General features: G+C 44.5%; 1 protein-coding gene across 4 annotated transcripts in view; it reads left to right on the top strand.

The window, feature by feature from the left end:
* The window catches only part of lrba (LPS responsive beige-like anchor protein), a 180,858-nt gene that overhangs the window by 46,463 nt on the left and 110,884 nt on the right, over positions 1–23,511 (top strand). For 2 of the 4 annotated variants that reach the window (XM_041933031.1, XM_041933030.1), the window contains exons 22-33: positions 4,618–5,991; positions 6,119–6,294; positions 6,625–6,778; positions 7,569–7,749; positions 9,405–9,538; positions 10,122–10,229; positions 10,373–10,514; positions 10,895–11,252; positions 17,767–17,936; positions 19,942–20,026; positions 20,301–20,434; positions 21,199–21,260. In XM_041933031.1, coding sequence (XP_041788965.1) covers positions 4,618–5,991; positions 6,119–6,294; positions 6,625–6,778; positions 7,569–7,749; positions 9,405–9,538; positions 10,122–10,229; positions 10,373–10,514; positions 10,895–11,252; positions 17,767–17,936; positions 19,942–20,026; positions 20,301–20,434; positions 21,199–21,260 — 3,078 coding nt within the window. The remainder of the gene's footprint in view (positions 1–4,617; positions 5,992–6,118; positions 6,295–6,624; positions 6,779–7,568; positions 7,750–9,404; positions 9,539–10,121; positions 10,230–10,372; positions 10,515–10,894; positions 11,253–17,766; positions 17,937–19,941; positions 20,027–20,300; positions 20,435–21,198; positions 21,261–23,511) is intronic. The other 2 variants (XM_041933032.1, XM_041933033.1) reach the window with 2 other exon arrangements.

Below are 23,511 nucleotides of genomic sequence, written 5' to 3'. Positions count from 1 at the left end.
CTCCAGTGACGATGCCCAGCACTGGTCTAACAACAGAATTTCACAGACACAGTGTGTGTGTGAATAAATGCACTTTTAAGACGTGAGGCACACACACACACACACACCAATTCACGCACAGTGACTTGGGATAGTTGCAGCGGGTGCAAGCCACCAAGATACATGCATCCGCTATAAAAAAGCTAAAGAAACTCAATTGCAATTTTATTGTCCCGTTTGATAGATTTCCTGCCACCTTTGTAGCACCGAAGCTGTTTGTCACTGTTGCTCTCTCCTCCCACTGCTGCAGGGCTGTGTGTGTGTGTGTGTGTGTGTGTGTGTGTGTGTGTGAATGTGAGTTACAAGGCACATTTTCTCTTTGCCCTCCTTTTCTCTTGGGCTCTCGGAAGCCCTTCTCTCCGAGCCCATTGAATATTCATCGGAACCGTGTGAGAACAATCAGAGAAACAAGGCCTCATAAATACAACCAGCCCACTGGGAGCCTCTTGATAAGTGCATATATGCATTCACAAATACATATTTGCACACTTCTCCTCAGCATCGGCTTCATGATTTAGTTTGCCTTGTGTCGACCGTGTTGAAGTTGTCAGTTTGGCATGTATGGAGATAGTATGCCTCATGCTGAATGCATCTTTTGACTTCTTTGCTAGTAGAAACAGTTTTTCTTGTCAGGACTTTGTCCATGATGGAGAATCTCCCTAATGCATTATCATGTTTGTCATCATTTTAGGTTTTTTCGTGCATTTTTTAGTATAAGAGTTTAGTTTTTGATTTGTTTTCTGTCCTTTACTCATGTTATTGGCTTTACAAAGCTCTGAATACCTGCCAGAAACTTGTGAGAGAGCAGGATGAACAACTGTGCTTTTGTGTGCTTTTTGTACAACATTACCAATCTGCAGGCATAGAAATGTGTCTTTTAGCCTTGCTGGGAGAAAAGCTAGAGAGGCTTGATCCGTGCATTGTGATTGGCTGTGTCACACCAGCTTCAAAGAGACTTCAAGCAGCTCTTGTTCCATTGAAAGGAGTTGGTTTGCTTTTTATTTATTTTATTGTCTACTGACAAAGCACCAACAACCTGGATGTGATTTATTTAGAAGTTCAAATTTCTGAGAGTAAAAGAAGTCTGTGTGCAGTGTGTGCAGTGTGTGTGTGTGTGTTTCTATGTGTGTATCCTTCTTTGTCAGTCATTAGGAAGTAAGTGTATCTGCCCGTACGTCTCTGTGAATAGACAGATGTTCCTGCAGGTGGGCACGCTGACACAACAGCCCTCCCACCCTCAGCCCACACACCCACCCAAGGTGCCCCTCGTCCATCTCCCCACACAAATCAGTTTGAGAACAAGGAGATCTCCAAAAGAGAAGGATTGGGGCGTGAAGGTCCCTCCGTCCTTCAGGCTCCCACTGTCAGCTAACTTCATTATACCTGTCAGACATTAAAGATAAATACAAGCAGTAATGAGCCAACGGATCTGTGATGAAATATAATATATTTTGTGAGCTGCTTGTTTTACAATGATGCTTAGAAGTTGAGCATATTTGGAAGAATTTACTTTAATAGTACCCAATCACACATTTGTCAAAGTTTAGTTTAGCCATGCAGATTCTGCCCTCTTGGGTTATTGAGACATTACACACACACACACACACACACACACACACACACATGCACACAAAGACACACAAAGACTTTCAGATAGATGCATTGACATGTGGACAAAGCAAGGAGAAAGTGAGAACACTGAAAAGCCAATGCTAGATAATAGCCATGCATCAAGTGTTGTCCATACTGTCCAGCTGAAAGTTAACTGTGTCCATGTGTTTGATGTCTCATTTGTAATTACCAAATATATGAATATTATGAAACGTCTAACAATCAGCTGATGGATGAATTTCACTGGTTGGCTTAAAACTAATTTTAGTGTACAGTAGCCTGAAGGATCCCCTGTGCAAGCCTCCCTTCCTATGGTTGTGATAGCAATTACAGATAAAGACTGTATACATATTACTGGATCAGACGGCCAGGAGAAAAACTACGAGGGCTAATGTTTTTACAAGGAGCGAGAAAGGAAGATGTTGTGAACGAGAGCGAAACCACACAGCCGGCCCGGCAGTCGCAGACGACATTGATTTTGGAGGAGGAATTGCATTTAGCTAATCGGATTAGAGCCATGCCGCCCTCCCTGTTTCCCCTTTGTTTTGTGGTTGGTCTCTATCTATTTATCTAAATGGGGACTCCCAGGCTCCTACTGCGGGGGTCTCCCAAGATCAGCTCTTTGCCACGCTGACCCTCACCGTGCAGTTTGTGGTGTGGGGCCTCTGCTTATCCCAGATCAGTTATACACCACAGACATGGAGACAATGGAGGGTGTAGGTTCTTTATGGATTTTTGTTGTTTTGGAAATGTGATCACAGGTATTTTTTTGACTGCATGAAAGAAGCTAGTTTTTGTTTATGTTACGTATTTCATTAATCAAAACTATCGTGGGAAGTGAAAGTACAGAAGTATCCCAATGTCTTTTTGTTTATGGTAGTGTGTCCCCTTCCAAAGCATTTCAAGTCTATGATCTGGCCTTGCTGCATTCAGTTAATACCATGTTACCTGTCACATTAGAAAAGCCCACCATGTTTTTGTACATTACCATAACATTTTTCCATACCCCACTGAGGCCAGGCCGAGTCATGGAGTAGAATGAAATTAGATTAGATCAGTGCTGATGTCTTAGCCACCCAAGGCAGTTTCTATATGTTGTAGCAAGGCTAAACGCTCTTTTAGAAACCACAGAGACATATACTACCTCCATCTAATGGTAACTGGATCTGTTACAGAGCCCCATTTAAGGCCAGCATACATCATCTTAATGTACAGACTGCATCCTGAATCTATGACGTTATGTTCTGCACCGCTCTCCCGCATAATTTCCATAGCAGTGCACTCTGAATGCAGCCTTTTAATTGCTAAAAATGCTAAATGTCAAATTAAGCTCAAACTAATGGGGTAGAAGGTCTTGCTGTGTGATCACTGGGAAGGAGGGAGGAAGAGAGAAAGAGAGGGACTACTGGTGCATTTAGATCAGGCTGTGCACTCAGAAAACAGCTATGGATTACCAATCACAGCTCCCCACTACAGAAGATTAATGAGCACCCGTGTAGCAGGCTAATTTAGAACAATAACGCCTAATTAATTACAAATAATCAGCTTCTTTCTCTCCCCTTCCTTTCTTCCACTCTCAATGACTCACTTTCTTCCTCTTCCTCCTTTGCAATTTCTTATTTTTTTTCCTCCCTTTTGATCTCTGGCTTTCTCATTTTCTTTGTTTCTTTCTCCGACTCCTTCTGTCCAAATAGCCTCAGGTGAAAAAGCAGCAAAGTGGGTCTGGTTTCATCCCCCCCTCCACCACCAAACCCATCTTTGACTTTCTGTCCTCCAAGCCCAGTGATTAATGCAGGGTCTTAAATTAGGCGTGGGAGGATTTGCCGATGCTGGACACGCACTCAGCACAGCTAGCAGACACACACTAATAGTATCTACTGCTAATCTATGACTGCTTACATGGACGGGCTCTTCCTCAAATGCCACTGCAGACCATTGTCGTTATAGACTAGCAGTCTAGTCTACCCGTATCAGATGTAAGAAGACTGATAGAGGTTAATAGGCTGTGGGCAGCTGCACATGAGAGAAAGGAAAAGTTTTTAATATGGCACAGTTGGCCACAAATGGTCCCGGCGGGTAGACGTGGTAATAAGCTCACAAATAAAAAGCATTTTTTGAAGATATCTGGCTTCCACAATTTGCTAGTTTCCGGATTAAACGGGATGTTAAGGCCTGCTGTGACACATGGAGAGATGATTAAAAGGCTGAAAGTGTGAACTAGTAGATATCAGTTTGAGAAAGGGAGGATTTATGTGATGAGATGGGAAAATATGTGATGGCAATGGTTGGAATTTTTATGTATAACTGCTGGTACATCATGACAGAACTACTAAAAGTGTATTGTTAGATTAATGACGTACTGTATCTTAAAATAACATGGTGGTTTAAAACAACATGGGTGTTGTTTTGTCTATTCTTCATTTCGGTAACAGCAAGATAATAATTGCCACGTCATTTGCTGTGTTCTGGGAACACAACATTAAAATGAATTGAAAAACGAGTGGTCAGAAGATCATACAGGCTTTAAATAAGCCCCCAGGTTAACCAAACTTACGTCGAAGTCCCTCACTAACATCCATCCCAGTTCACAGAATGACTTCCTGGTTCCACTTGAGCCTACTGTACTAACTGTCATTGTGTGCACACTGGTTTTAATGAGTAGTAGTTTTTGGGTGCACTTGCTTTGTTTGACTCCAAATAAAGCAGCATAAATGTTTTTGAAGCTGTCTTGTTTGCAACTTAGTCTTACTACTTGTTTCTTGGCCTGTTGGACTTTGCAATCATTTTGGTTAGAAATATGGTCATAACCGATTGAGATAGTATGCAAAACTACAAAAGTAAGACCCAAGTTTAAATAATCAGAACTACAGTATCCTTAGAGCAATGGGTAAACTAATTAGGTTGATTTGTGCTGCAAAGACTAATAGTGTTTCATACATTTGAACATGTACTGTTTTGTGTTTGCAGGTAACCTTTGAGCAGCACAAAGAGAATCTGTCCCATATGTTCCGTCAGTACCAGCATCAGGACTCTGCGGGCTCAATCCGAACCATCTCTGGCGTCAGCCAAAGCTCGGAGACCATGCAAAGTGTGAACGGGCCGCCTGCAGAAGAGACGGCCCCTTCCACTGTCATTGAACTCACAGTGGACGAGCTGTCCCAGACGTCTCCTGACTCAGCGTCCAGTTCCACCATCACCTCCAGCCCACTGGAGGCTGCTGATGACGGTGCACCCGCATCCATTACCGTGTCCAACATCCTGGCCAGGGCTGAAGAAGAAGAGCCGAAGTCGGCTCAGGAGGATGACTCAGGGGATGTAAAAGAGACTGAAGCTGCTGTGGCACTTAAAGATGATAAAGAGGAACAGAGCGAAGAGACCAACAAGCAGGAACCAACGTCAGTTAGCAGCCAGGCTGAAACAGATGACGGGAAAGCAGTGGAGGTGGTTGGAGACTCTGCTGCAACATCTGCGAGTGATGATACAAAAACACCTGTAACAGATGATGAAAAATCTGAGAGTGAACAGAACAAAGACGAATCATCAAACTCCATGACCGAAGACTCTTTGAATGAAGCAGATACAGAGCTGCCAGTGGCTTCAGAAGAAGAAGGTAAGACTGACCAGACGACCCCCGAGGCTGCGGCCTGTCTGTCCAACAGTGTGCTGGGTGGAGCCTCCGTTGTCAACGAAGACCTGGTTGACGTGTCGTCTCTTAGCGACCAGGTTCACCGTAGCGATGCTGATGATAGCCAAGAGGAGTCCTCTTATGCCTCTGCTGCCGCCGGAGAGGAAGAGGAGCTGGGGAAAAAGCAGGAAGCTAAAGATGAAGAGGAAGAAGGCAAGAAAAATGATGACGAAGGACACGAGGTGAAGAGAGAAGAAAAAGATAAGGGGCAAGGGGTTGAAATACAAGAAAAAACTGAAGAGAGTGAAAGTGAAGGGAAGCTGGTGTCTGTATCAGAGAGTCAAAGTCCTCCAGCTGAAACACCTGAACAAAGTGCGACAGAACCGCCCAAAGAAAAAGAGGAAGAGTCTTCCTCCATAACTGACACTGCTGCTGCAGACCAGCAACCCTCAGATACCACACCGCCCTCTACAGGTCAGGAGGTTGCAGCAGCATCAGACTCCACCTCACCCAGTCAGCCTTCAGAGACCACTGCCACCGCTAAAGATGAAACCCTGCCCAGTCCTGCAGACAGCAGCACCGCCGCCTCCAACTCTGACACCCAGAAGACAGCAGACTCTGCCAGCAAGACCAAAGAGATCAAGATTGCCAGACTGGACGTGTCCAATGTGGCCTTAGACACAGAGAGGCTTGAATTGAAGGAGACCTCTGCAACAGTACGCACCTTTTTGCCTTTTTATGTTTTCTTTTGGTCTTTCATAAAATTTTGTTCTATAGGCTTGATCATTTCAAGTATCAGTTGTGAACCCTTATGTTAAAGCTAATACTGGTGTGTCTCTGTAGGAAACAAGCCAATCGGCAGCAGCAGGAGGGTCTGCAGGCCAGCAGAGAGAGAGCAGCTCTTCGGCCCCTCGTTCCACCATGTTTCGTATCCCAGAGTTCCGCTGGTCCCACATGCACCAGCGCCTCCTCACTGACCTGCTCTTCTCTATTGAGACAGACGTCCAGATGTGGAGGAGGTAGGATGACAATCCGCTGACTCCGACTTCACTGATGCTTTAGCTAACAATCATTTTGTTAATTGATTAATGGGATAGAGATTTATTGGCTTTTCATTCCTCTGAGGAGCAGACAGAAGAATTCGTCTCACAAGCTTTCTCCCAATCAACTGGTGCATTTACCCGAACTGTCGAGATTTTTCAGTACTTCCTGTTTGTAAATGTAGTGTGTGTTTCTGTGTATACAGGAAGTACTTAACGTATTTGCCATGTTTCAAAATGAGGAATTTCTCTTTGCATATTTACTCATTTAAAGACAACTAAAGAGTCTCTTTGTCTCCTGCCTCTCAGTCACTCCACAAAGACGATTTTGGACTTTGTGAACAGCAGTGAGAACGTTGTGTTTGTCCACAACAGCATCCACCTCGTCTCCCAGGTGGTGGACAACCTCATCATGGCTTGTGGAGGCATTTTACCTCTGCTCTCTGCTGCCACCTCCTCCTCTGTGAGTCTCCTGATGTGTGTGTGTGTGTGTGTGTGTGAGGGATTTTATGTGTGTGTACTTAACTGTGGCTGTGTCTGCAGTTGATGGCTGCATTCGCAGGAAGTTATCCATCCACGTTGACCTTTCCCAATCACATTAGACTACAGTTAGCTGCTTCCTAACATGGTTAGTTTGTTTTTGTGTTGTCTGATCTCGGCAGCTGCGGCGCTTTTACGTGATTCTTTGCTTCTGTCACTTCACTGGTCTGTCCAAGAAACAGGTTGATGTTCAATTTTATCAGAATTCAGCTACATTCAGTTGCATGTGGTCTGTAACCAAATTTAAAACTGGATGTAACAAAATGCTCTGCAGGATGTTTACTCTTTAGTATATATACAGTGTACAGTCTTTAGACGTGTTTCTTCTGCTGAAATTTTCACTGGCAGATTATTTTCTGCATTAGTAACAGCAACAAAAACAGTTGTTAAGGACGTTCACATTTTTTCCATCATTCATGCAGACGTTTTGAGCGTTCTGGTGTCGTTTTTCAGCGACTTTTCCCGTCTGGAACTTTACTCTCAGTGTTTCTTTGGTTTCGTTGACTCATCTGTCTGAGTTTTCTTACAGTGTGCGAGCAAAAATGCAAGCATCTGTTTTACGTATGTTACCATGACATCCTTCACATCAAAATCAAGCTACTGTTTGTACTGTGATGTATTTTTATTATTTATTCAAAGAAGAATTCTTCTTTTAGCTACCATACAGTTAAAAATATTGCATTAATTGCTGCGTACTTTTCCCTCTCCACCAGCATGAACTGGAGAACATTGAACCGTCCCAAGGCTTAGCAGTGGAGGCTTCCGTCACGTTCTTGCAGCGCCTCGTCAACCTCGCGGATGTTCTCATCTTTGCCAGCTCCCTCAACTTCACTGAGATAGAAGCGGAGAAGAACATGTCGTCGGGAGGCATCCTCCGACAGTGCCTTCGCCTTGGTACGCACACATTTCCCCCCCAACTCATTAATCCTAGAATTGCTCATTTGCTCTTCATCTCATGCAGTCTTTCCTATTATTTGTTGAACCCTGCAAATGTTTTGTTTCGCTCTCTTTCTGCTCATCTGCGTCCTCTCTCTGAATTTACATCTTTTATCTCCTCCTTTTTACCAAGCCCTCTGTCCTCCCCACTTCATCGATCCACCTCATATCAGCCGGCAGTAGCCTCTTGTATTAGCCTCAGTCATGGCTCCCTGTAGCCTTTTTGACCCTCCCTTCTGTATTCTCTTTCTTTTCTGCCGTCTCCCTCTCCATCTGATTCCCTCGCCTCTTTCACTCTGCTCATATCGGCTCCCTCTTATCTTGTTATTATAACCCCACTGCATGGCAACACTCTAAAATGGCTGCTATCATGATATAGTGAGCTCTACGTAATGGCCTTGGCTGTACTGTACTGCAGCGTAGCCCGAGGCCTTTTTCTGCCTTCTGTTCCAGGCTATTACAGTTTCCTCTGACAGCATCAAAAGCCAAGCCACGCTCGAGCTGAATAAAAGATATTGAAATTCTTCCATTATTCATTTTATGTGGTGCACCTTTTCAGCAAACACAGATCCACACACGTGCTCAGCGTGGAAGTGGTGCAATATTTTCGACACTCATTTAAATCATTTCTTCATGCTTTCTTCCGTGCATGTAACAGTGCGTGTTCGGGTTTCAGCTCTTGCTTTTCGATGCTCATCGCAGTGAAGGTTGCAAACAAAAAGGCTTTCAAAATGCAGAGACACAAAGAGCAGTTCTCCGCTTACATATTATCCGACTACCGTTGCTGCCGCTGCTGTTTGGGTTTTGTAGGAAAGCGATGCCACCGTACTACAAGTCCAGTTTTAGAAAGCAGCCGTTATGAAATGAATATTTGATGAGGTATGCGCTCCCCATTGCTGGCACCTAATCTGATTTTGTAAGACTGTAACAAGGTTTTAGCATCTCCACCCCTCCCTCGTCCTGTCTTTTTATAAATGGTCGTATGAAAGAGTAGTCCTAATGGAAAAAGCGAGCCCATTTCCAGACGGAATAATTCCCTCCTTCGTAATCTAAAAGGCTCAGAGTTAACATTTGTCAGTTGTCAAGTACGGAGCAGTGGGGGTTGGGAGGGTCTCCAACAGAGGAGCTGAACATTAGACTACAAATTGTAAGCGTGCCAGTTTTGAACCTGCCTAAAGTTATTCGACCACAGGATTTTTTTGTGACAAAGGACGCGTCTTCCTGCCTACTCAGCATGTGCACACCCTCGCGGTGTCATTTGTTATGGGAGCTGCACACAGTGGGTGTGATTCAAGAGCACACCCTTGCACTGTGACCTTGGGAGGAGAGGTGGAGCAGGGAAGAGTGAGCGATGCTGCCAGAGTTGGCCAGAGCACTGACCCTTTCATGGCCCCACTTTTTCTCCTTTGTTTTTGTCTCTCTCAGCTGCTTCTGTTCTGCTTTCTTACTTTAATGAGCTGGATTTTCACAGATTTCTCTCTCTTTTTTTTTGTCCATTTGCTTCGGGTGCCGTCTCTTTCTAGGGACTTCGGCGTAATGCTTTTACATATTTCTCTGAAAATGACTTCATTTGTATGATGTCACATAATATCTCTTTCTCCATCCCTCCCCAGTGTGTGCTATGGCAGTGAGAAACTGTCTGGAGTGTCAGCAAGCCCAATTTAAGCACGGCACAGAGAGCTCAGCCCGCGGCTATACAGCCATGCCCAGCACTATGCTCGGGACATCCAAGTCTGCAGCCGCGCAGGCAAGTAACCCAAATCATCTCCTCACTTCATTATTTTCTGCACTTCCTCCACTGTCTCAAATTTGTTTACAATTATTTCCCCCAAAATACAAATTAACAGTGTAAATCTCAGTAATCCACTCTCACTCTTGCACTGGTTGTCCTTTGAGGTTTTTTCTTTTTCCTTTTCCCACACTCGATAGTAAACCACAAGGAGCTTTGGCCTTTGTCCTGCTCACCAACAACAACCAAGGTTTATTGCATTAGCTCATATCTTATTACATTACCACACTGGTTGCTATTTGTGACACACGACAAGGCCTTTTGTCTTTGCCCCTTTGATTTGATACAGTGGCTTCCAGTAAAGTCATGTTGTTCTTCCCTGAACCGGGTGTTAAAGCTCATTTATAATGCAGTGGCTCCATAGAAAAGCCATTATGTTAAGGACATGATCCCAAGAGGGATGGCTACCCTAAGCTGTGAAACCTTACCCTCCTCCATGAAGTGCACACAGATTAATAAACTGGTGTAAAAGTACACGTGCTGCTTGTTCTTCACTTGGAGACAATAATATATTTCATGTGGTTTGATTTAATGCATGCAGAGTCCTGTTGATGCAGTGACAGGTGGAATGTCTCCAGTGAGAGACCTGGACCGGCTTCTTCAGGACATGGACATTAACCGCCTCAGGGCCGTCGTCTTCAGAGATATCGTGAGTCGTAATGAATGTGCATCGATGTAACGTGACATAATGTACATCACACCCATTAATTAAATCAACTGTCACTGCTTTCTGAACACACACACACACACACACACACACACAGATCGTTTAGTGTATGTTGTTTGTTTCAGGAGGACAGTAAGCAGGCTCAATTTCTGGCTCTTGCTGTTGTCTACTTCATCTCCGTCCTCATGGTGTCCAAGTACCGCGACATCCTGGAGCCCCACAACGACAAGAAACACCCTCAACGATCGCAGTCTGCCAGGAGCACAGGTACACAGCAGCTCCAAGGAAAAAAACTTCTGAAATATGTATCTGCATTGGAAGATAGTACTGCAGTCTATAATGCAGCGCTTGACCCCTTAAAGCAAAACTCTGTCTGGAGCACGACCTCTTCTCATCATGTCACTCTCTTTAGATTCTTCATTTAATCGTCACTCTAGACAATATGAAACTGTAAAACAAGAAAGAAAGGCAGAGATTTGAGAGAAGTCTCAAAAGAAACATGATTTTCTGCAGCAGAATTCGGTTTTGTTTTGTTTTTCTTCCCTTTTGTGGGTACCCCAGCTTCAAGGTTGGGAACCACTGTAATTAATCTCATATGGTGTGGCTTTACGGCTCGCATGTCTTCATTATTATTTGTGTCTCCTTAGATAGCGGCGCCATTTCTGGTGGACTTGAAGTGGAGAATGGTGTGTCTCTCCGGCGGTATGATTCTGGCATCGGCGATGACCACACCTCAACCGCCGCGAGCGAGGCGGACCTGTCATCCTCTGGCATGACTCACGGCCCAGACGCCATCTCAGAGGCCTTGTCTACACTGTCATCTGAGGTCAGACCCTCTGTGCCTGCTGATTCAAAGGGCAAGAATGTGAAGGATATCCTGCGCAGCCTGGTGAGCGCTCCAGCTGATGATATCATGGTGGATCCCAGTCTGCTGCCGCCAACGTTTCTCGGGAGTGTGGGCGATGTGGCCAGGGAGTCATCGCTGCAGTTCCGCTCGTTTGACAGGTGAGGGCTCCGGTTGATGTGCACATGTACTGATGTATTTATCTGCTTTGCACATTAGTGATTGCAGGGGGGGGAAATTTCAGATAACGTTGTTGAAATGGGTGCAGACCTGACAGCTTCATCAGCTTCTCCAGAGCCCATATGGTGCATACAGGCTTGTGATTCTCAAGTTTCATAGTTGACAGTTTCGCACCGTTTATCCCAAAGTAGCTGCAGTGGACTTTTCAATGTCAGACCTTGAAGCCATCTCCCCTTGGTATCCTCAGAGGAGGCTCGATCTCGAAAACATTCTGTAGCAGAAACCGTTTTGAACCGGGGAATCTTAGTCTCCGACTTTTTCCTCCTTACTCCCATTGTTCTGTCTTTTAGCTGTCGATGTAGGTCCTCATCCCGAGCAGACCGCCGTTCAAAGAAACCTGTCTTCAGGAAAACAGGAGTCATGTCTGGGATGAAGAGACAAAGCTGGCAGGAAGCTGTTTCTTTTCACGATGTCACTGATATTTAACGACTTTCTTTTTCATCTCTCCTGCTGCTCGTCTCTCCCTGTCTAACACTCGAAGAGGTGCCCCCCCCCCCCCCCCCCCCCCCTTTTTTTTCTGGCATAAAAGCTGTATAATTTGCATTACCCCTGGAGGTGCAGGGGTGAACAGTCAGGAGTAAAGCTTCAAAAGCAGAGCCCGTTGCTGCAGCCACAGACGGGCCCAGGTGAGAGAGGATGGTCACCGGTCTGGTTTGCATTTGGAGCGCTGATTCTCAGACAGACATTCACAAACGGCGGAGGGGGGAGAGGGTGGTAGAAACTGAGAGAGAGGGATGGGAGAAAGAAGTCTCCATGGGGGTGATGTCAAGTCAAGGTTCTCATGTACTGAAGAAAACATTTCCCCGCTTCGCTCCCTCTCAAACACACTCAGTCAGTCTGCCTACCCCCAACTGTGGGAATTCCACGGCATCTCTGTGATCGCGTGTCTTTATCTGAGGAATGCTTTGTCAGGTCTCAGGGCGCTCCTCATATCAGGGGGATTAGACTGGCTCCTGTCCGCTGAGCACACTCAGTAGGAAGAGAGGACGTCAGGAGAGCTGGAGAACATAGACTAACAGCTTGCTCGCTGCCTGCGGGAGCCTCTTCATGCGAGGTATACAGCCCAGGCACGGACGGCAAACTTCACCCCAGCTCCCTTTTTAAGAGGAAATAAAAGCCCCTCTGAGGGCGTTCACGCCTTAGCACTTTGTAGGCCTCTAGCTAATAATTGTTTTATTATCATTTAAAGCGTGAGGCTGGCAGTCATCTGTATTTTTGTTATTATTAACAAAACCAACAGTGCATTAGCTCATTTTTTTCATTGTTTCTGACTTTCCAACACTGTCTGTGGCTCTCAGCTCATTGGTTCCCGTCACTCAAATAATGTAGTGAGTCAGTAGGAAAAAGTGAATTTTTTGTGTTATTGTATAGTGTTAAAGGTGTGGCTCAAGTCTATAAGCTATGTCAGACTTTGAATACACAGGCAGTACTTGTTAGTAGGTTAACTCATTGTTGATTTTGGTCTTTTTGTGGGATTTGTTGACCACAAAATATAGAATATTACCTGCTTTTATTCCATTATTCTTTCTCAGAGAAACTTCTTTCAACCCAAAACCTGAAGGTGATGGAATTAGATTGATGTAAAACAGAGAAAATCAGCAAATCTTCACATTTGATGTTGACCTGATGGCTTCGACACATCAGCTGCCATTTATTGTACATATATGCACACATACAGGCCTTTGTGATCAGATTCCCAATATTCCCCCATTCTCAAACACTCACTCAATCACTCATCTCATCCTCGCTTGTGAACGACTGAGCCTTTCCAGGATGCTCCTTTCATACCCAATCATGATACTATCACCTGTTACCAATCAGCCTGTTTACCTGTGGAATGATCCAAACAGGTGTTTTTGGAGCGTTCCACATCTTTCCCAGTCTTTAGTTGCTCCTGTCCCAACTTGTTTGAAACGTGTTGCTGCATCAGATTCAGAATAAGCAGATATTAACAAAAATCAATGAAACTGATGAGGTCAAACATTAAATACATTATCTTTGTTTAATTGAGCATCTATCAAAAAGGATTAGCTAATGATCACATTCTGCTTTATTAATGTTTGACACAGCGTCCTAACTTTTCGGGAATCATAGTTGTTTTATTCTCTTATCTCTTCTGCTCTTTATCAGCCCGCTGCCTCTAGTCCTTACCCGGTCTAATTCTACCTACCACACATGCAGACATGTTCTGTGTTTATTATCTTGTCGTAATCACTGCTCAGCATCTCCCACTAACCAGTAAGCCTCCCAGTGACACCAGTACAGGCCAGAGCTGACATTCTGCACTGACATCTCCTGCCAAAACATGGCCACTTTCCACTTACCCAGGGGGCTGGATTTACGAGACCAACGCATGAAAGAAGCTGGGATCTCCCAGATAAAAACTGCAGGTTGGTCAGGGGGTGAAGTATCCCTACTGATTTATTTACTAGTGCAGCCCTGCTGGATTTCTCCCATCCATTTCTCAGCCATGCCCCTGTTATGACAGCCAGTCTGCAAATATTTGCTGACACTAACCAGAACTAAACAGTGTCATTGTACAAGCCGGTGATTTAGTCTGCATGGTTCAGCAGAATGTGTGCGTGTTAGACGTTGGGATATACATGGTGCAGTTGTTTGCATTCCTGGCAGCAGACTCGGCATGCATGTGAGAGTTGATGTACAGATGAGTTTTGTTGATGTTGAAGTGTTGTTAATGTACTTCTTGGGAGGAGGATAAGCATGTCAGACACGACCACAACTGAGAGAGCGAAGGCCATTTCCTTCCCTTTTCAATTTCTACATCACACTTAAAAAAAAAAAGTGAGCACAAACACACAAGTTCAACTTCTGTGATGCAACTGAAACAAGTTTATTAGGGATCCTGCATCAAACTCGCAGACGAATCAGCTCTTTTATAAGCCGCTGATGTTCACCATAAGAATCAGGCATAGTTGTCATTCAGATTCATGTTTCAAGCCGACACCAGACTTTAAAGGTAGCTTGAAGTCCCTTTAATATGAGTCTCCATGACTTAAAGTATTAGAGCCTCATCAATATGTTGTCTTTGTGGCAGATACTAATTGACATATCAATATTTGAGAAGAAATAAACATTTTTGACTTTAATCCCTCAAAAACAATTATTAAAAGGTTATAACAAATATGTACCAGAGCAGAAATTTCAAAGTAGAACAATAAACCTTAGTATAATGGTAAATTTCTAAATGACAACTGTGAAACAAATTGTTATTGAAGTAAAGATACTGGATTTTAAATCTGTATGAAGAAAAATAAGGCTTAAAGCAGCCTGTAAGCCATTCATTGTACTAAACTATATCTCACTATAAAAACCAAGCCAGGATTGGCCCTGCTCATTGATTGGTTGTGCTCTATTTCACATATATATTATTCTGGTACTCTGGTAGTAGTACTCTGTACTGCATGTCTGAAGCATTTCCTTTTTTTTTTCAGAAAATGTTTATTAATAAACAACCTAAGTCATAAACACAGAATTCACATAAAGACAGACAAGAAGATGCCTCCTAAATTTACATGGCTGCACTACAGTGCCTGCAGTATATGCATATACAAATACATACACCTGCACATTTATAAAAGCATATTTATACAAATATATCCACAATTCATATAATTAAGAAAATCCAACTTTTTCACCACAATGTCACCTTTTTTTGCTTTTATCCTGTGTTTTCTAGCTGCCCGTTGGTCTCAATAAGAAGCATCCTACCAAGTGTGCACACACTCTCAAACACACATGAAAAACATTGACGTTCTGCTATTCTCATACTTTCTAGTCCCTCAAGTCCCAGTTGCTCCACTCATTAATCACTGATGTCGTCAAGGTAATGCCCCTCCCACACCAGCCATCACCATCCAATCACAGCTCGAGAAACCGTCTGATGCCACGCAGCAGCGTGTACCCGCAAATGTGTCAGCGTGCACGGTGAATGAGTATCGTGAAGAGTAACATTCACATGCACGGGGTTGTATGGGAAGAGAGCGAAAGGGGAGATCAAAGTTCTCCTGGGGTGTGCACTCCCCTCCCTCACATGAGTCTGCTCTGAGGTTAACACTCTGGAGAGTAGTATTTTTACACACACGCACACACACACACACACACACACTGCTGACACTTCCTTACTCATTCTCGCACTTGTTTTACCTAAAATAGCAGAGATTACTGGAACCACAGTATTTACTGCACTTATCCATTGTAGGTTAATGCCTTTAAATAATTCAACCTCAGCCCAGCACACACACACACACACACACACACACACACACACACACACACACACACACACACACACACACACACGCAAACTTTCCATCACTTCTGGGGGCACTACATCGACTTACATTCATTTCTTGGACACTTGAACTAACCATAACCACTGTTTGCCTAACATCCAAGTCTCCACCTGAAAATTTCATGATTTACGTTACAGGGACTTAAATTTTATCCCCATAAGGAAGACGAACCCCCACAATGTGACTGTGTAAACAGATTTTTGTCCCCACAACATGAGTAATACACACACACACACACACACACACACACACACACTGCCCTGGGCTCCTGTTTGTGGGTTGAGTGGGGCCGCTGACGGCTGATTAATCGACTGGGGCGGCCCACTCATGATAAGTGTGGCTAATGACCTGCTGAATAATTCACTGGGCCTTTGCCGGGGAACAGATGGAGGGCCAAACACATACACGGACATGTTCGCTGGCAGACTCGTACACACTTGTGCGCTCATGCATTTATTTGTACACTCAGTATGCATGTATTCAAATATTTGCGGACGCACACACGCTCCTAGCTTCCGCACACCGGGGGTCCTCCGTCTCCCTGCCTCTCACCCCCGCTGTTGACACCTCGGGTGCTTCACGTCAGTGCCGCCCTTGTTCTCTGATAGCGCCATCCCGCCCGCTCACTATCAGAACGGAGAAGAAGTCACCAGCAACTTTTATCTCCGCCCTTCCTGGCCGACAATGCCGATTTCGTTCTCTTTTATCACTACTTCAGTTTTTATGCAACACTCTGGACCTTCTCAGTATGTGTTTGTGTCCGTCAACCCACTGGGATCCATGTGCAACTTTATTATTCTCAAATCATAGATCAGTCGAAGCAAAGGTCAACTGTCAGGGTTTAACATTCACAGTAACTTTTAATAGAGCTGATCAGCTGCCTTAAATCAGCCGAGAACAGTCTTTGATACTGCAGCCAGGTATCTGTCTGCACCGCGGGGAGCCAGGCCCGACTATCCTCTTGTGCGTGTCCATGGAAGCATGAATACACACCGACTCTGGGAACAGGCAGGAATGCATTTTAGCTCTTTTGTCTGTATGCTCCTCTTCTTTTCTTTTCCATATTCAGATGTTGTGCGTTTGATGTGTGCTCGCACATCTTGGTAAACCTGCATTGGTTTGTGTTTCTGAGAGGGAGCAGTAGTCAGTGATTAGACCCTGCCTCCCCTGTGTCAGCACTGATAAGCAGGGCCGGGGTCTCTTTGATATGGCCAGTGGTCTGTCAGAGCCCTGGTCCAAACTGACAGCTTATCTGCATGCTGCTTTCTTCCCATCTGCTGTTCGCCGGATGGGAATTGAACCCCGCTCAGTCGTACCACATCAGTACGAGAAACGCTTCCTGTTCCTTTAAAGAAGCAGCATTATCATTGCATAGATAGCTGCGTTTAGAAATTCAAGCTGTCTGTCAATGATCAGGGATATGTGCTCAGATAAAAAAAAGTTGTAAATTTAGCAATAGTGAATGTAAAACTCAACCTAAGCTAAAGCCAAGCCTGTGTGCAAGGACTCTACATCAAACTGTAGTACTTTTAGAATACCAGTGGAAATGTGTGTAGAATTAAGTTCTCAGAGCAATCAGGTTTTTTCTGATTTGAAACTTGTTCAGACACTTATTTTATTTATTTCAAATTTGCTGTACGACTGCTTGCATGTGTATATTTTGTTAAAAGTTATCGTTTAACTTTAAAGTTGTTGTTGTAATTTCAACTACAAAGCGCTTTATTGTGTGTTGTGAAGTGGAAAGCACACCAAAGTGGACTTCTGCTTCTGTTTGTATAGAAATGTAATATGTACTTTGCCCATACAGAACATGCTGTCATGCCTAAGACTGTGTATCAACAAGCAACAAGAAAAAAATTTGAGATTTATTCAGAGAACAGCTGCTGCAGGTTGCTGCTCGGTTTGTGGCAAGATGAATGTGACTCTTTTGAAATATTTTGAGTCAGTAAAGTGGCCTTGTAATTACTCTTCCAGTCTAATGGACTGATGACGGAGCTGGTGTTCTGCACTGTGTACACAAAAGTCTTCTGAGGCTTGCTGTGAACCGGGACCGTCAGCGTTTTCTTACAATAGTTCCGTCAAGGTGACAATTAAATGAATAATTTATCTCGTCTCGCTACAGAAGTGTCATCGTCGCGCCGAAGAAAGCGGGCATGACACCGTCTCCAGGCACTTCCACTCCCGTCCCAGCAGCCACTGCTGCATCTGTGTCTGGTGGGACACCCATCGACAGCGTCGCCGTTGTATCTTCTGGCGACCCCTCCCAGAGCACCTCTGCAGACCCTGCAGCTGGTGAGTGCACACACACACACACACACACACACACACACACACACACACACACACACACACAGTAATAGTAACATTTTCAAAATAAAACTATATATATGTGAATCTTGGCAGTGCCTGACTCCACCGAGCTAAACCTAAAATAGTCAAAGAGGTGGAATGTGGGTGAAGCTGAGGTGGGGCGAATGAAGCCTGATTGCTGAAACTTACTATCTAGCTGTCAATCAAAGTGGTCATGCCCATAATTATGCATAACGTTAAGCGTTGATATTATTCGAATGAGTGATTTCATGAAGATTCAGTCACCGTATATTTGTCCCGGGTAAATCAGCAACACAGGCCAAAGCTGTTTTCTGTACGAGGTAAACATGTTTATTTCTGCTTTAAAATTTGGCATTTGAATGTGGAGGTCCAGAGGGATTGACTCGCTTTTGGAGCCAGCCTCAAGTGGCCATCTGAGGAACTGCAGTGTTGGCACTTCCACGTTCACTTTCAGCCCCAGAGATCCCTGCTGGTTCAATATAAATGCAAAAAATAACATTAAAGTAAAAGTGCTTTTATATTACAGTGATTTCTCATACAAGGATGAATTAAGGTGAATGAATAAAATCACATGTTCCCTTTATTTATTTGTTTATTTATTTTTATTGCAACTTTACGAACACGCCAGCAGTGACAGTAAATAGTGATCAGGAGGCTGTTTTATGTTTTTTTTTTCACTTTTGTGCATGTGTGAGTGTGTATAAAAGTTGTTTTTTTCACTGAGAAGTAAGTGTGTGTGTGTGTGTTTGTGTGTGTGTGTGTGTGTTTAAGAGGGGAGGGAGTGACATGAGAATAGTGTTTGTGTGTTTTAGGAGATTGTGCGTTTACTATAAAATCAGGCTGGGCTGTGTGTGTGTGTGTGTGTGTGTGTGTGTGTGTGTGTGTGAATAATGTGATAAGCGTTAAAGCCGGGTGCTTTGTGTCGCGGAGCAGTGTTGAGTAAATATGCTTTGTGAGCGTGTGTGTGTTTTTAGTGGGGCAGAGGGAGGACTAATGGAGACGTTCATTTACTCCTCTTTGTTTGAAGGAGCTACTTCAGCTCGAGAGGGATACTCTCACCAGGCCCACATGGCGCTGCTTAACACCTTACATGCACACACACATGCACACACATTCCAGCCCACATTACACTGTCTGTCATTCCTTAAGAGTTATCCCTGCTTGGAGACTGTCCTGGCTGGAAAAACAAGCCCGCTGAAACACCAGAGGAATCCCCCTCCTCCATATTCAGCTGGGCATTAGCTTATTTATGAGCCACAGGGAAGTGAATTTACTGCCAGATCAATCAAACATGGACTTTGTACCTTGTGCGCCTCTGTCTCCAGAATGAAGTCGTAAAGCACCTTTTAGTTGTATAATGAAACAGTCACAAAAACAGCCCAGAGGGGCAAATTGGTATGTAATGACTTAACGAGTAAAACGATTTGAAAAAACAGTGAGATTTTTTTTTTTTAACATCTCATATTCACACAGGTGCAACACAGAAAATACTGACTCATTTATTACAAGTGCTTGATATCGTGCGTGTGTTTGATATACGGCTGAAATATTAAAAAAGCACCATCCAAAAATGATTGCACTGTTTAAAGTATGACTGCAGCTGACAGTGAAATGTTAGCAGCCTTTCAGTGCACGATTTAGAGGTTTCCATCATGGAAACCTCTGAATTGTAAATTGATAAGGAAGACATATTGTGCTCGGAGTACATCATCCACTATCAAACCATAAAATTATACTTGTAGCCCCACTTGCCCTGTTTGACCATAAATCCCCCTATTCTATACATTTGAATGAAGACCATTGTATTATTTCATAAGAGGCATGTTTCCACACAGGTTTATGGTGCTGCCCTGGTCGTATAATGTATTGCTGTGTGTGTGTGTGATTGTGTGTGTGTGTGTGTGTGGCGTCTTATTCTTGTCCAACATCCAGACTAATAACAGAGTTCTTTGGTTTCTCCCTGCAGCAGGCGGCCAGGTTCCAGCCAGCGCTAGCCTGCCATCTGTCCCCCCACTCTCCCCTGTGACCCAGAACACAGCCCCCAATATGAGGTGATTCATCTTCCTTTCTCTCTCTCTCACGTACACACATGCACACACGCACATACATACACTATCAGCCTGTTTTTTATGCACATAAACACAATCCTTTATTAATGCACATCCGCGGATTGTTGCTTTGTCCTTATTGCAATTTTCCTGCACAATAAAAAATAATATTTTACTGATGTTATATTTTTAAATTTGCCATTTCCTGGATTTGTTTTGGAGTTGAATACTGATTTCATTTTACTTGTCTCGTGTGTTGTTTGGCTTGCATCTCCAGTATCTCAGAGCGTCTGGAGCATGCTCTGGAGAAGGCAGCTCCACTGCTGAGAGAGATCTTTGTGGACTTTGCCCCCTTCCTCTCTCGCACCCTGCTGGGCAGCCACGGACAAGAGCTCCTTATTGAGGGCACGAGTAAGTACAACGTCATCGCGGCTCGTTCCGGATACAGTTTCTTGAAAAGGGTTCACAACACTTTTATCATTTGTTCTTGCAAAACCTCAAAGATGGTGCATCTTTTAACTGTTAACTGTCCTCATTTTAGATGCAATAACATCTGCAGGCTGTTAATCTAATAGTGCGATGAGTGTGCATTGAGCCAAGAGCTGGTAGTTGTGCTGAAGGTTTCTAGGGGGCCAGGTCAGAGGCCAGGCCACTAATAGCAGTGTTTGGGATGTCTGCTGCCACCAAACAAAATGGAAAGTTGATTGATAGCTGCAGGGGGGCCTGAAGAGAAGGCAGGGGGAGGTGTGTGTGTGTGTGTGCGTGCATGCATGCATGTGTGTTTGTCTGCATGTATTTGTGTCATATGAAGAGCAACTGAAAGACCAAAGGCCACTCTGCCTTCTTCCCGTCTGTGCCTGTGCAGCAGCCTCTGGACACTCTAGTGGCCCCCTGCCCCCTCAAAGCCCAGAGCTCACCATTAGGGATCAATGGGACATATGCTGGCCAAGTCAGGCCTGTAATACAAGTCCCAAATATGTATTAGTTTACAGTAACATCATGTCGGCTCATTAGTCCCATCAATACTATCCTGCTCCCTTGCAGATGGCACACGGTTAGGTAATCTCTGTTTGTGCACGAGTTTGTTTCCGCAGGCGCAGAGGAAGGTTTATGAAATAAAACCAAATTTCAAATGTACGTTTCTTTCTGACTCCCTTTCTTCCTCATCTCTCCAGGCCTGGTGTGCATGAAGTCCAGCAGCTCAGTGGTGGAGCTCGTCATGCTTCTGTGTTCACAGGCAAGTCTGGCATCTATATCTGTACTTACCCCCGTCCTCCGCTTTTACACCGGTCTGATTTATCAGGCTCACCTTGAGTGCAGTAAATCCACAGTCCAGAGTGGACAGTGAGCCGCCCAGCGCCTTATCTCTCCTCCACACTGCCTCGTCTACCTTTCCACATTCGCCCCGTCCCCGAGCGAGGGCAGAGAAACCGGAGAGAAGGCACCTCCGGCCGCAAATATTGGTTTGAGGGTCAAGGGTGGCCGACCTGTCCGCGTCACCTCTGACCCGAGCGCCGGCCCCTGTGGCCTGGCCAAACTGATGAGGAGGGATAATGTAGATTTGATGGTGCTTTGCATTGATTATCCCTCTCGTCTCTGTTGTCTTGTGGGTGTTTTGTTGCCAAGTTTATTTTGCTTCTGCCAGATTCATGAATACTAATTCAGGGATCATAAGCAGGCGTGGGTAGATCAATAATCAGGGATGTCAATAGATCACACCAGGATGGCTGATTAGCATTAACAGACACAAAGCTACAGAAGGCTGCTTAGTTACTGCGTGTGAACCAGAATACAGCACGGCGTATATGTGTAAATGCATCTCATATGAACAGTGTATTTATTCCCTGCAGAAGCTCTGGTTTTCACAGCCTAACACACACGAACAGTTACACACATCCAGTGACAAGGACGACAGATAATAACTCCCCTCTGGCCCTGTTTGTTCGCGTCTTAACAATTTAAAACACCTTGTGAAAAAAACAAAGATCTCCAATAATACAAAAACACGCCTGATTAATGACACCCTTCTCCCCGCCACGCTCGCCTTTTTTTATCAGCTTTATTTTCTAAAGAAATGGCGCCTGTCATGCGGCTTCCTTTCCTCCACCTTCTCCCCCTTTTAACCCGCACCCTGTTTGGTTCCCATTATTCACTTCGCTTCATCTCTAAAAAGGTAATGCAGTCAGATTGCACATCTGTTTGGATGTCAGTGGCCGTGCATAGATTTGTGCTAGTGGGACACATGGAGGGAATGTGAGCCCTATAATGTCCAGAGAGGAAGGAATAGCAGGAGTGAAAGCCAGATAGAAAGCCAACGAGAGAAGAATGACAGGCTCTAATGCACCTATTTGTCATATCTGTCAGGGTGTTGTTTAATGCTAATCTAATCAAAGGCAGAATCTTGGTGATTGCTCCTCTGCACAGCTCGTACCTCGCTTCCCCCTTTGGTCCCCAGCCCAAGCTATTTCTTCCTTTCTCCAAGCTACCCCACCCAATCTCTGCAACACACACACACTCTCTCTCTCTCTCTCAGTGAGAGGGCCAGGGATTGGCCGGCGTAGTGTTGATTGCTTCAATAAATCATCCAACCAAATTCTCTCACAGCTAATGCAAATGTAATTTTATTGTTGTGTAAAGGGCGAAGGGGAGGGGGGGGTGCAGGGGCGATATGCTGCTTTCCACTGGGGAAAAGGGGAAAACAGGGACAGACTTTCCTCTGGGCTAAATTACAATGTGTAATTATTTGTGTGTTTGCCCTCCTTGTGGGGCTGCGAGAGTGAGCCGGTGCTGTGATTGATGACGTTATTTAGGCAAGTTTGTTGGGCCCTCTGGCACAGGAAGCACTCAATTCTCTCACAGGAAGTGCCTCCGTGGCCATCTTGTGACTCCTTCCTGCCTTCAAGTCAACCAGTGGAGGGAGCAGACGGAGATGATTTTGATTGATTTTTCCCTCCGCCTCCCCCCTGCACCTTCATCGGAGATGTGATGCGATACCATCTCTGTGAAATTTTAATTAATTTCCCAAGCTTTGAGATGGAGTGGAGCCAGGGTGAAGGGTCAGGAGGCGAGGGACTGCAGAGCAGTTTTTAATCAGGGATCCTATGAAAGTTGCATTGGCGGCCACATCAGCTTGGCATTGAGGAGGGGATTGTAAACCGCTGTTTGATAGTGCCCCATTTCTAAACAACTACAACAGCGCTCCCAATTAAAGGACCATTTTGACCAGACATTAACTGTTGGGGTGGCATGCTGCCTTGTTCTCCGCTGTAATATTGATCCTCCAGGACTGCTGAATATACAAAATGAGGATTAATGATCGTTTACTGTACCGCTCAAAAAGGTAGAAATCACTGTCGCTCATACCTGCACCTGGCATTGACGTCAGTTCAAGATGTGCTGTGTCTAAGTGCTAAAACTAACTTTTTATTACTGACTCCATCAATGAATCAGCATTTTAGTTGCTTCATTAATTGCTTGGTCTATAAAAT

Source organism: Chelmon rostratus, chromosome 3 (genome assembly GCF_017976325.1).
Source record: "Chelmon rostratus isolate fCheRos1 chromosome 3, fCheRos1.pri, whole genome shotgun sequence".
NCBI classification, from domain to species: domain Eukaryota; kingdom Metazoa; phylum Chordata; class Actinopteri; order Chaetodontiformes; family Chaetodontidae; genus Chelmon; species Chelmon rostratus.
This window is presented reverse-complemented; position numbering and strand designations above follow the sequence as displayed.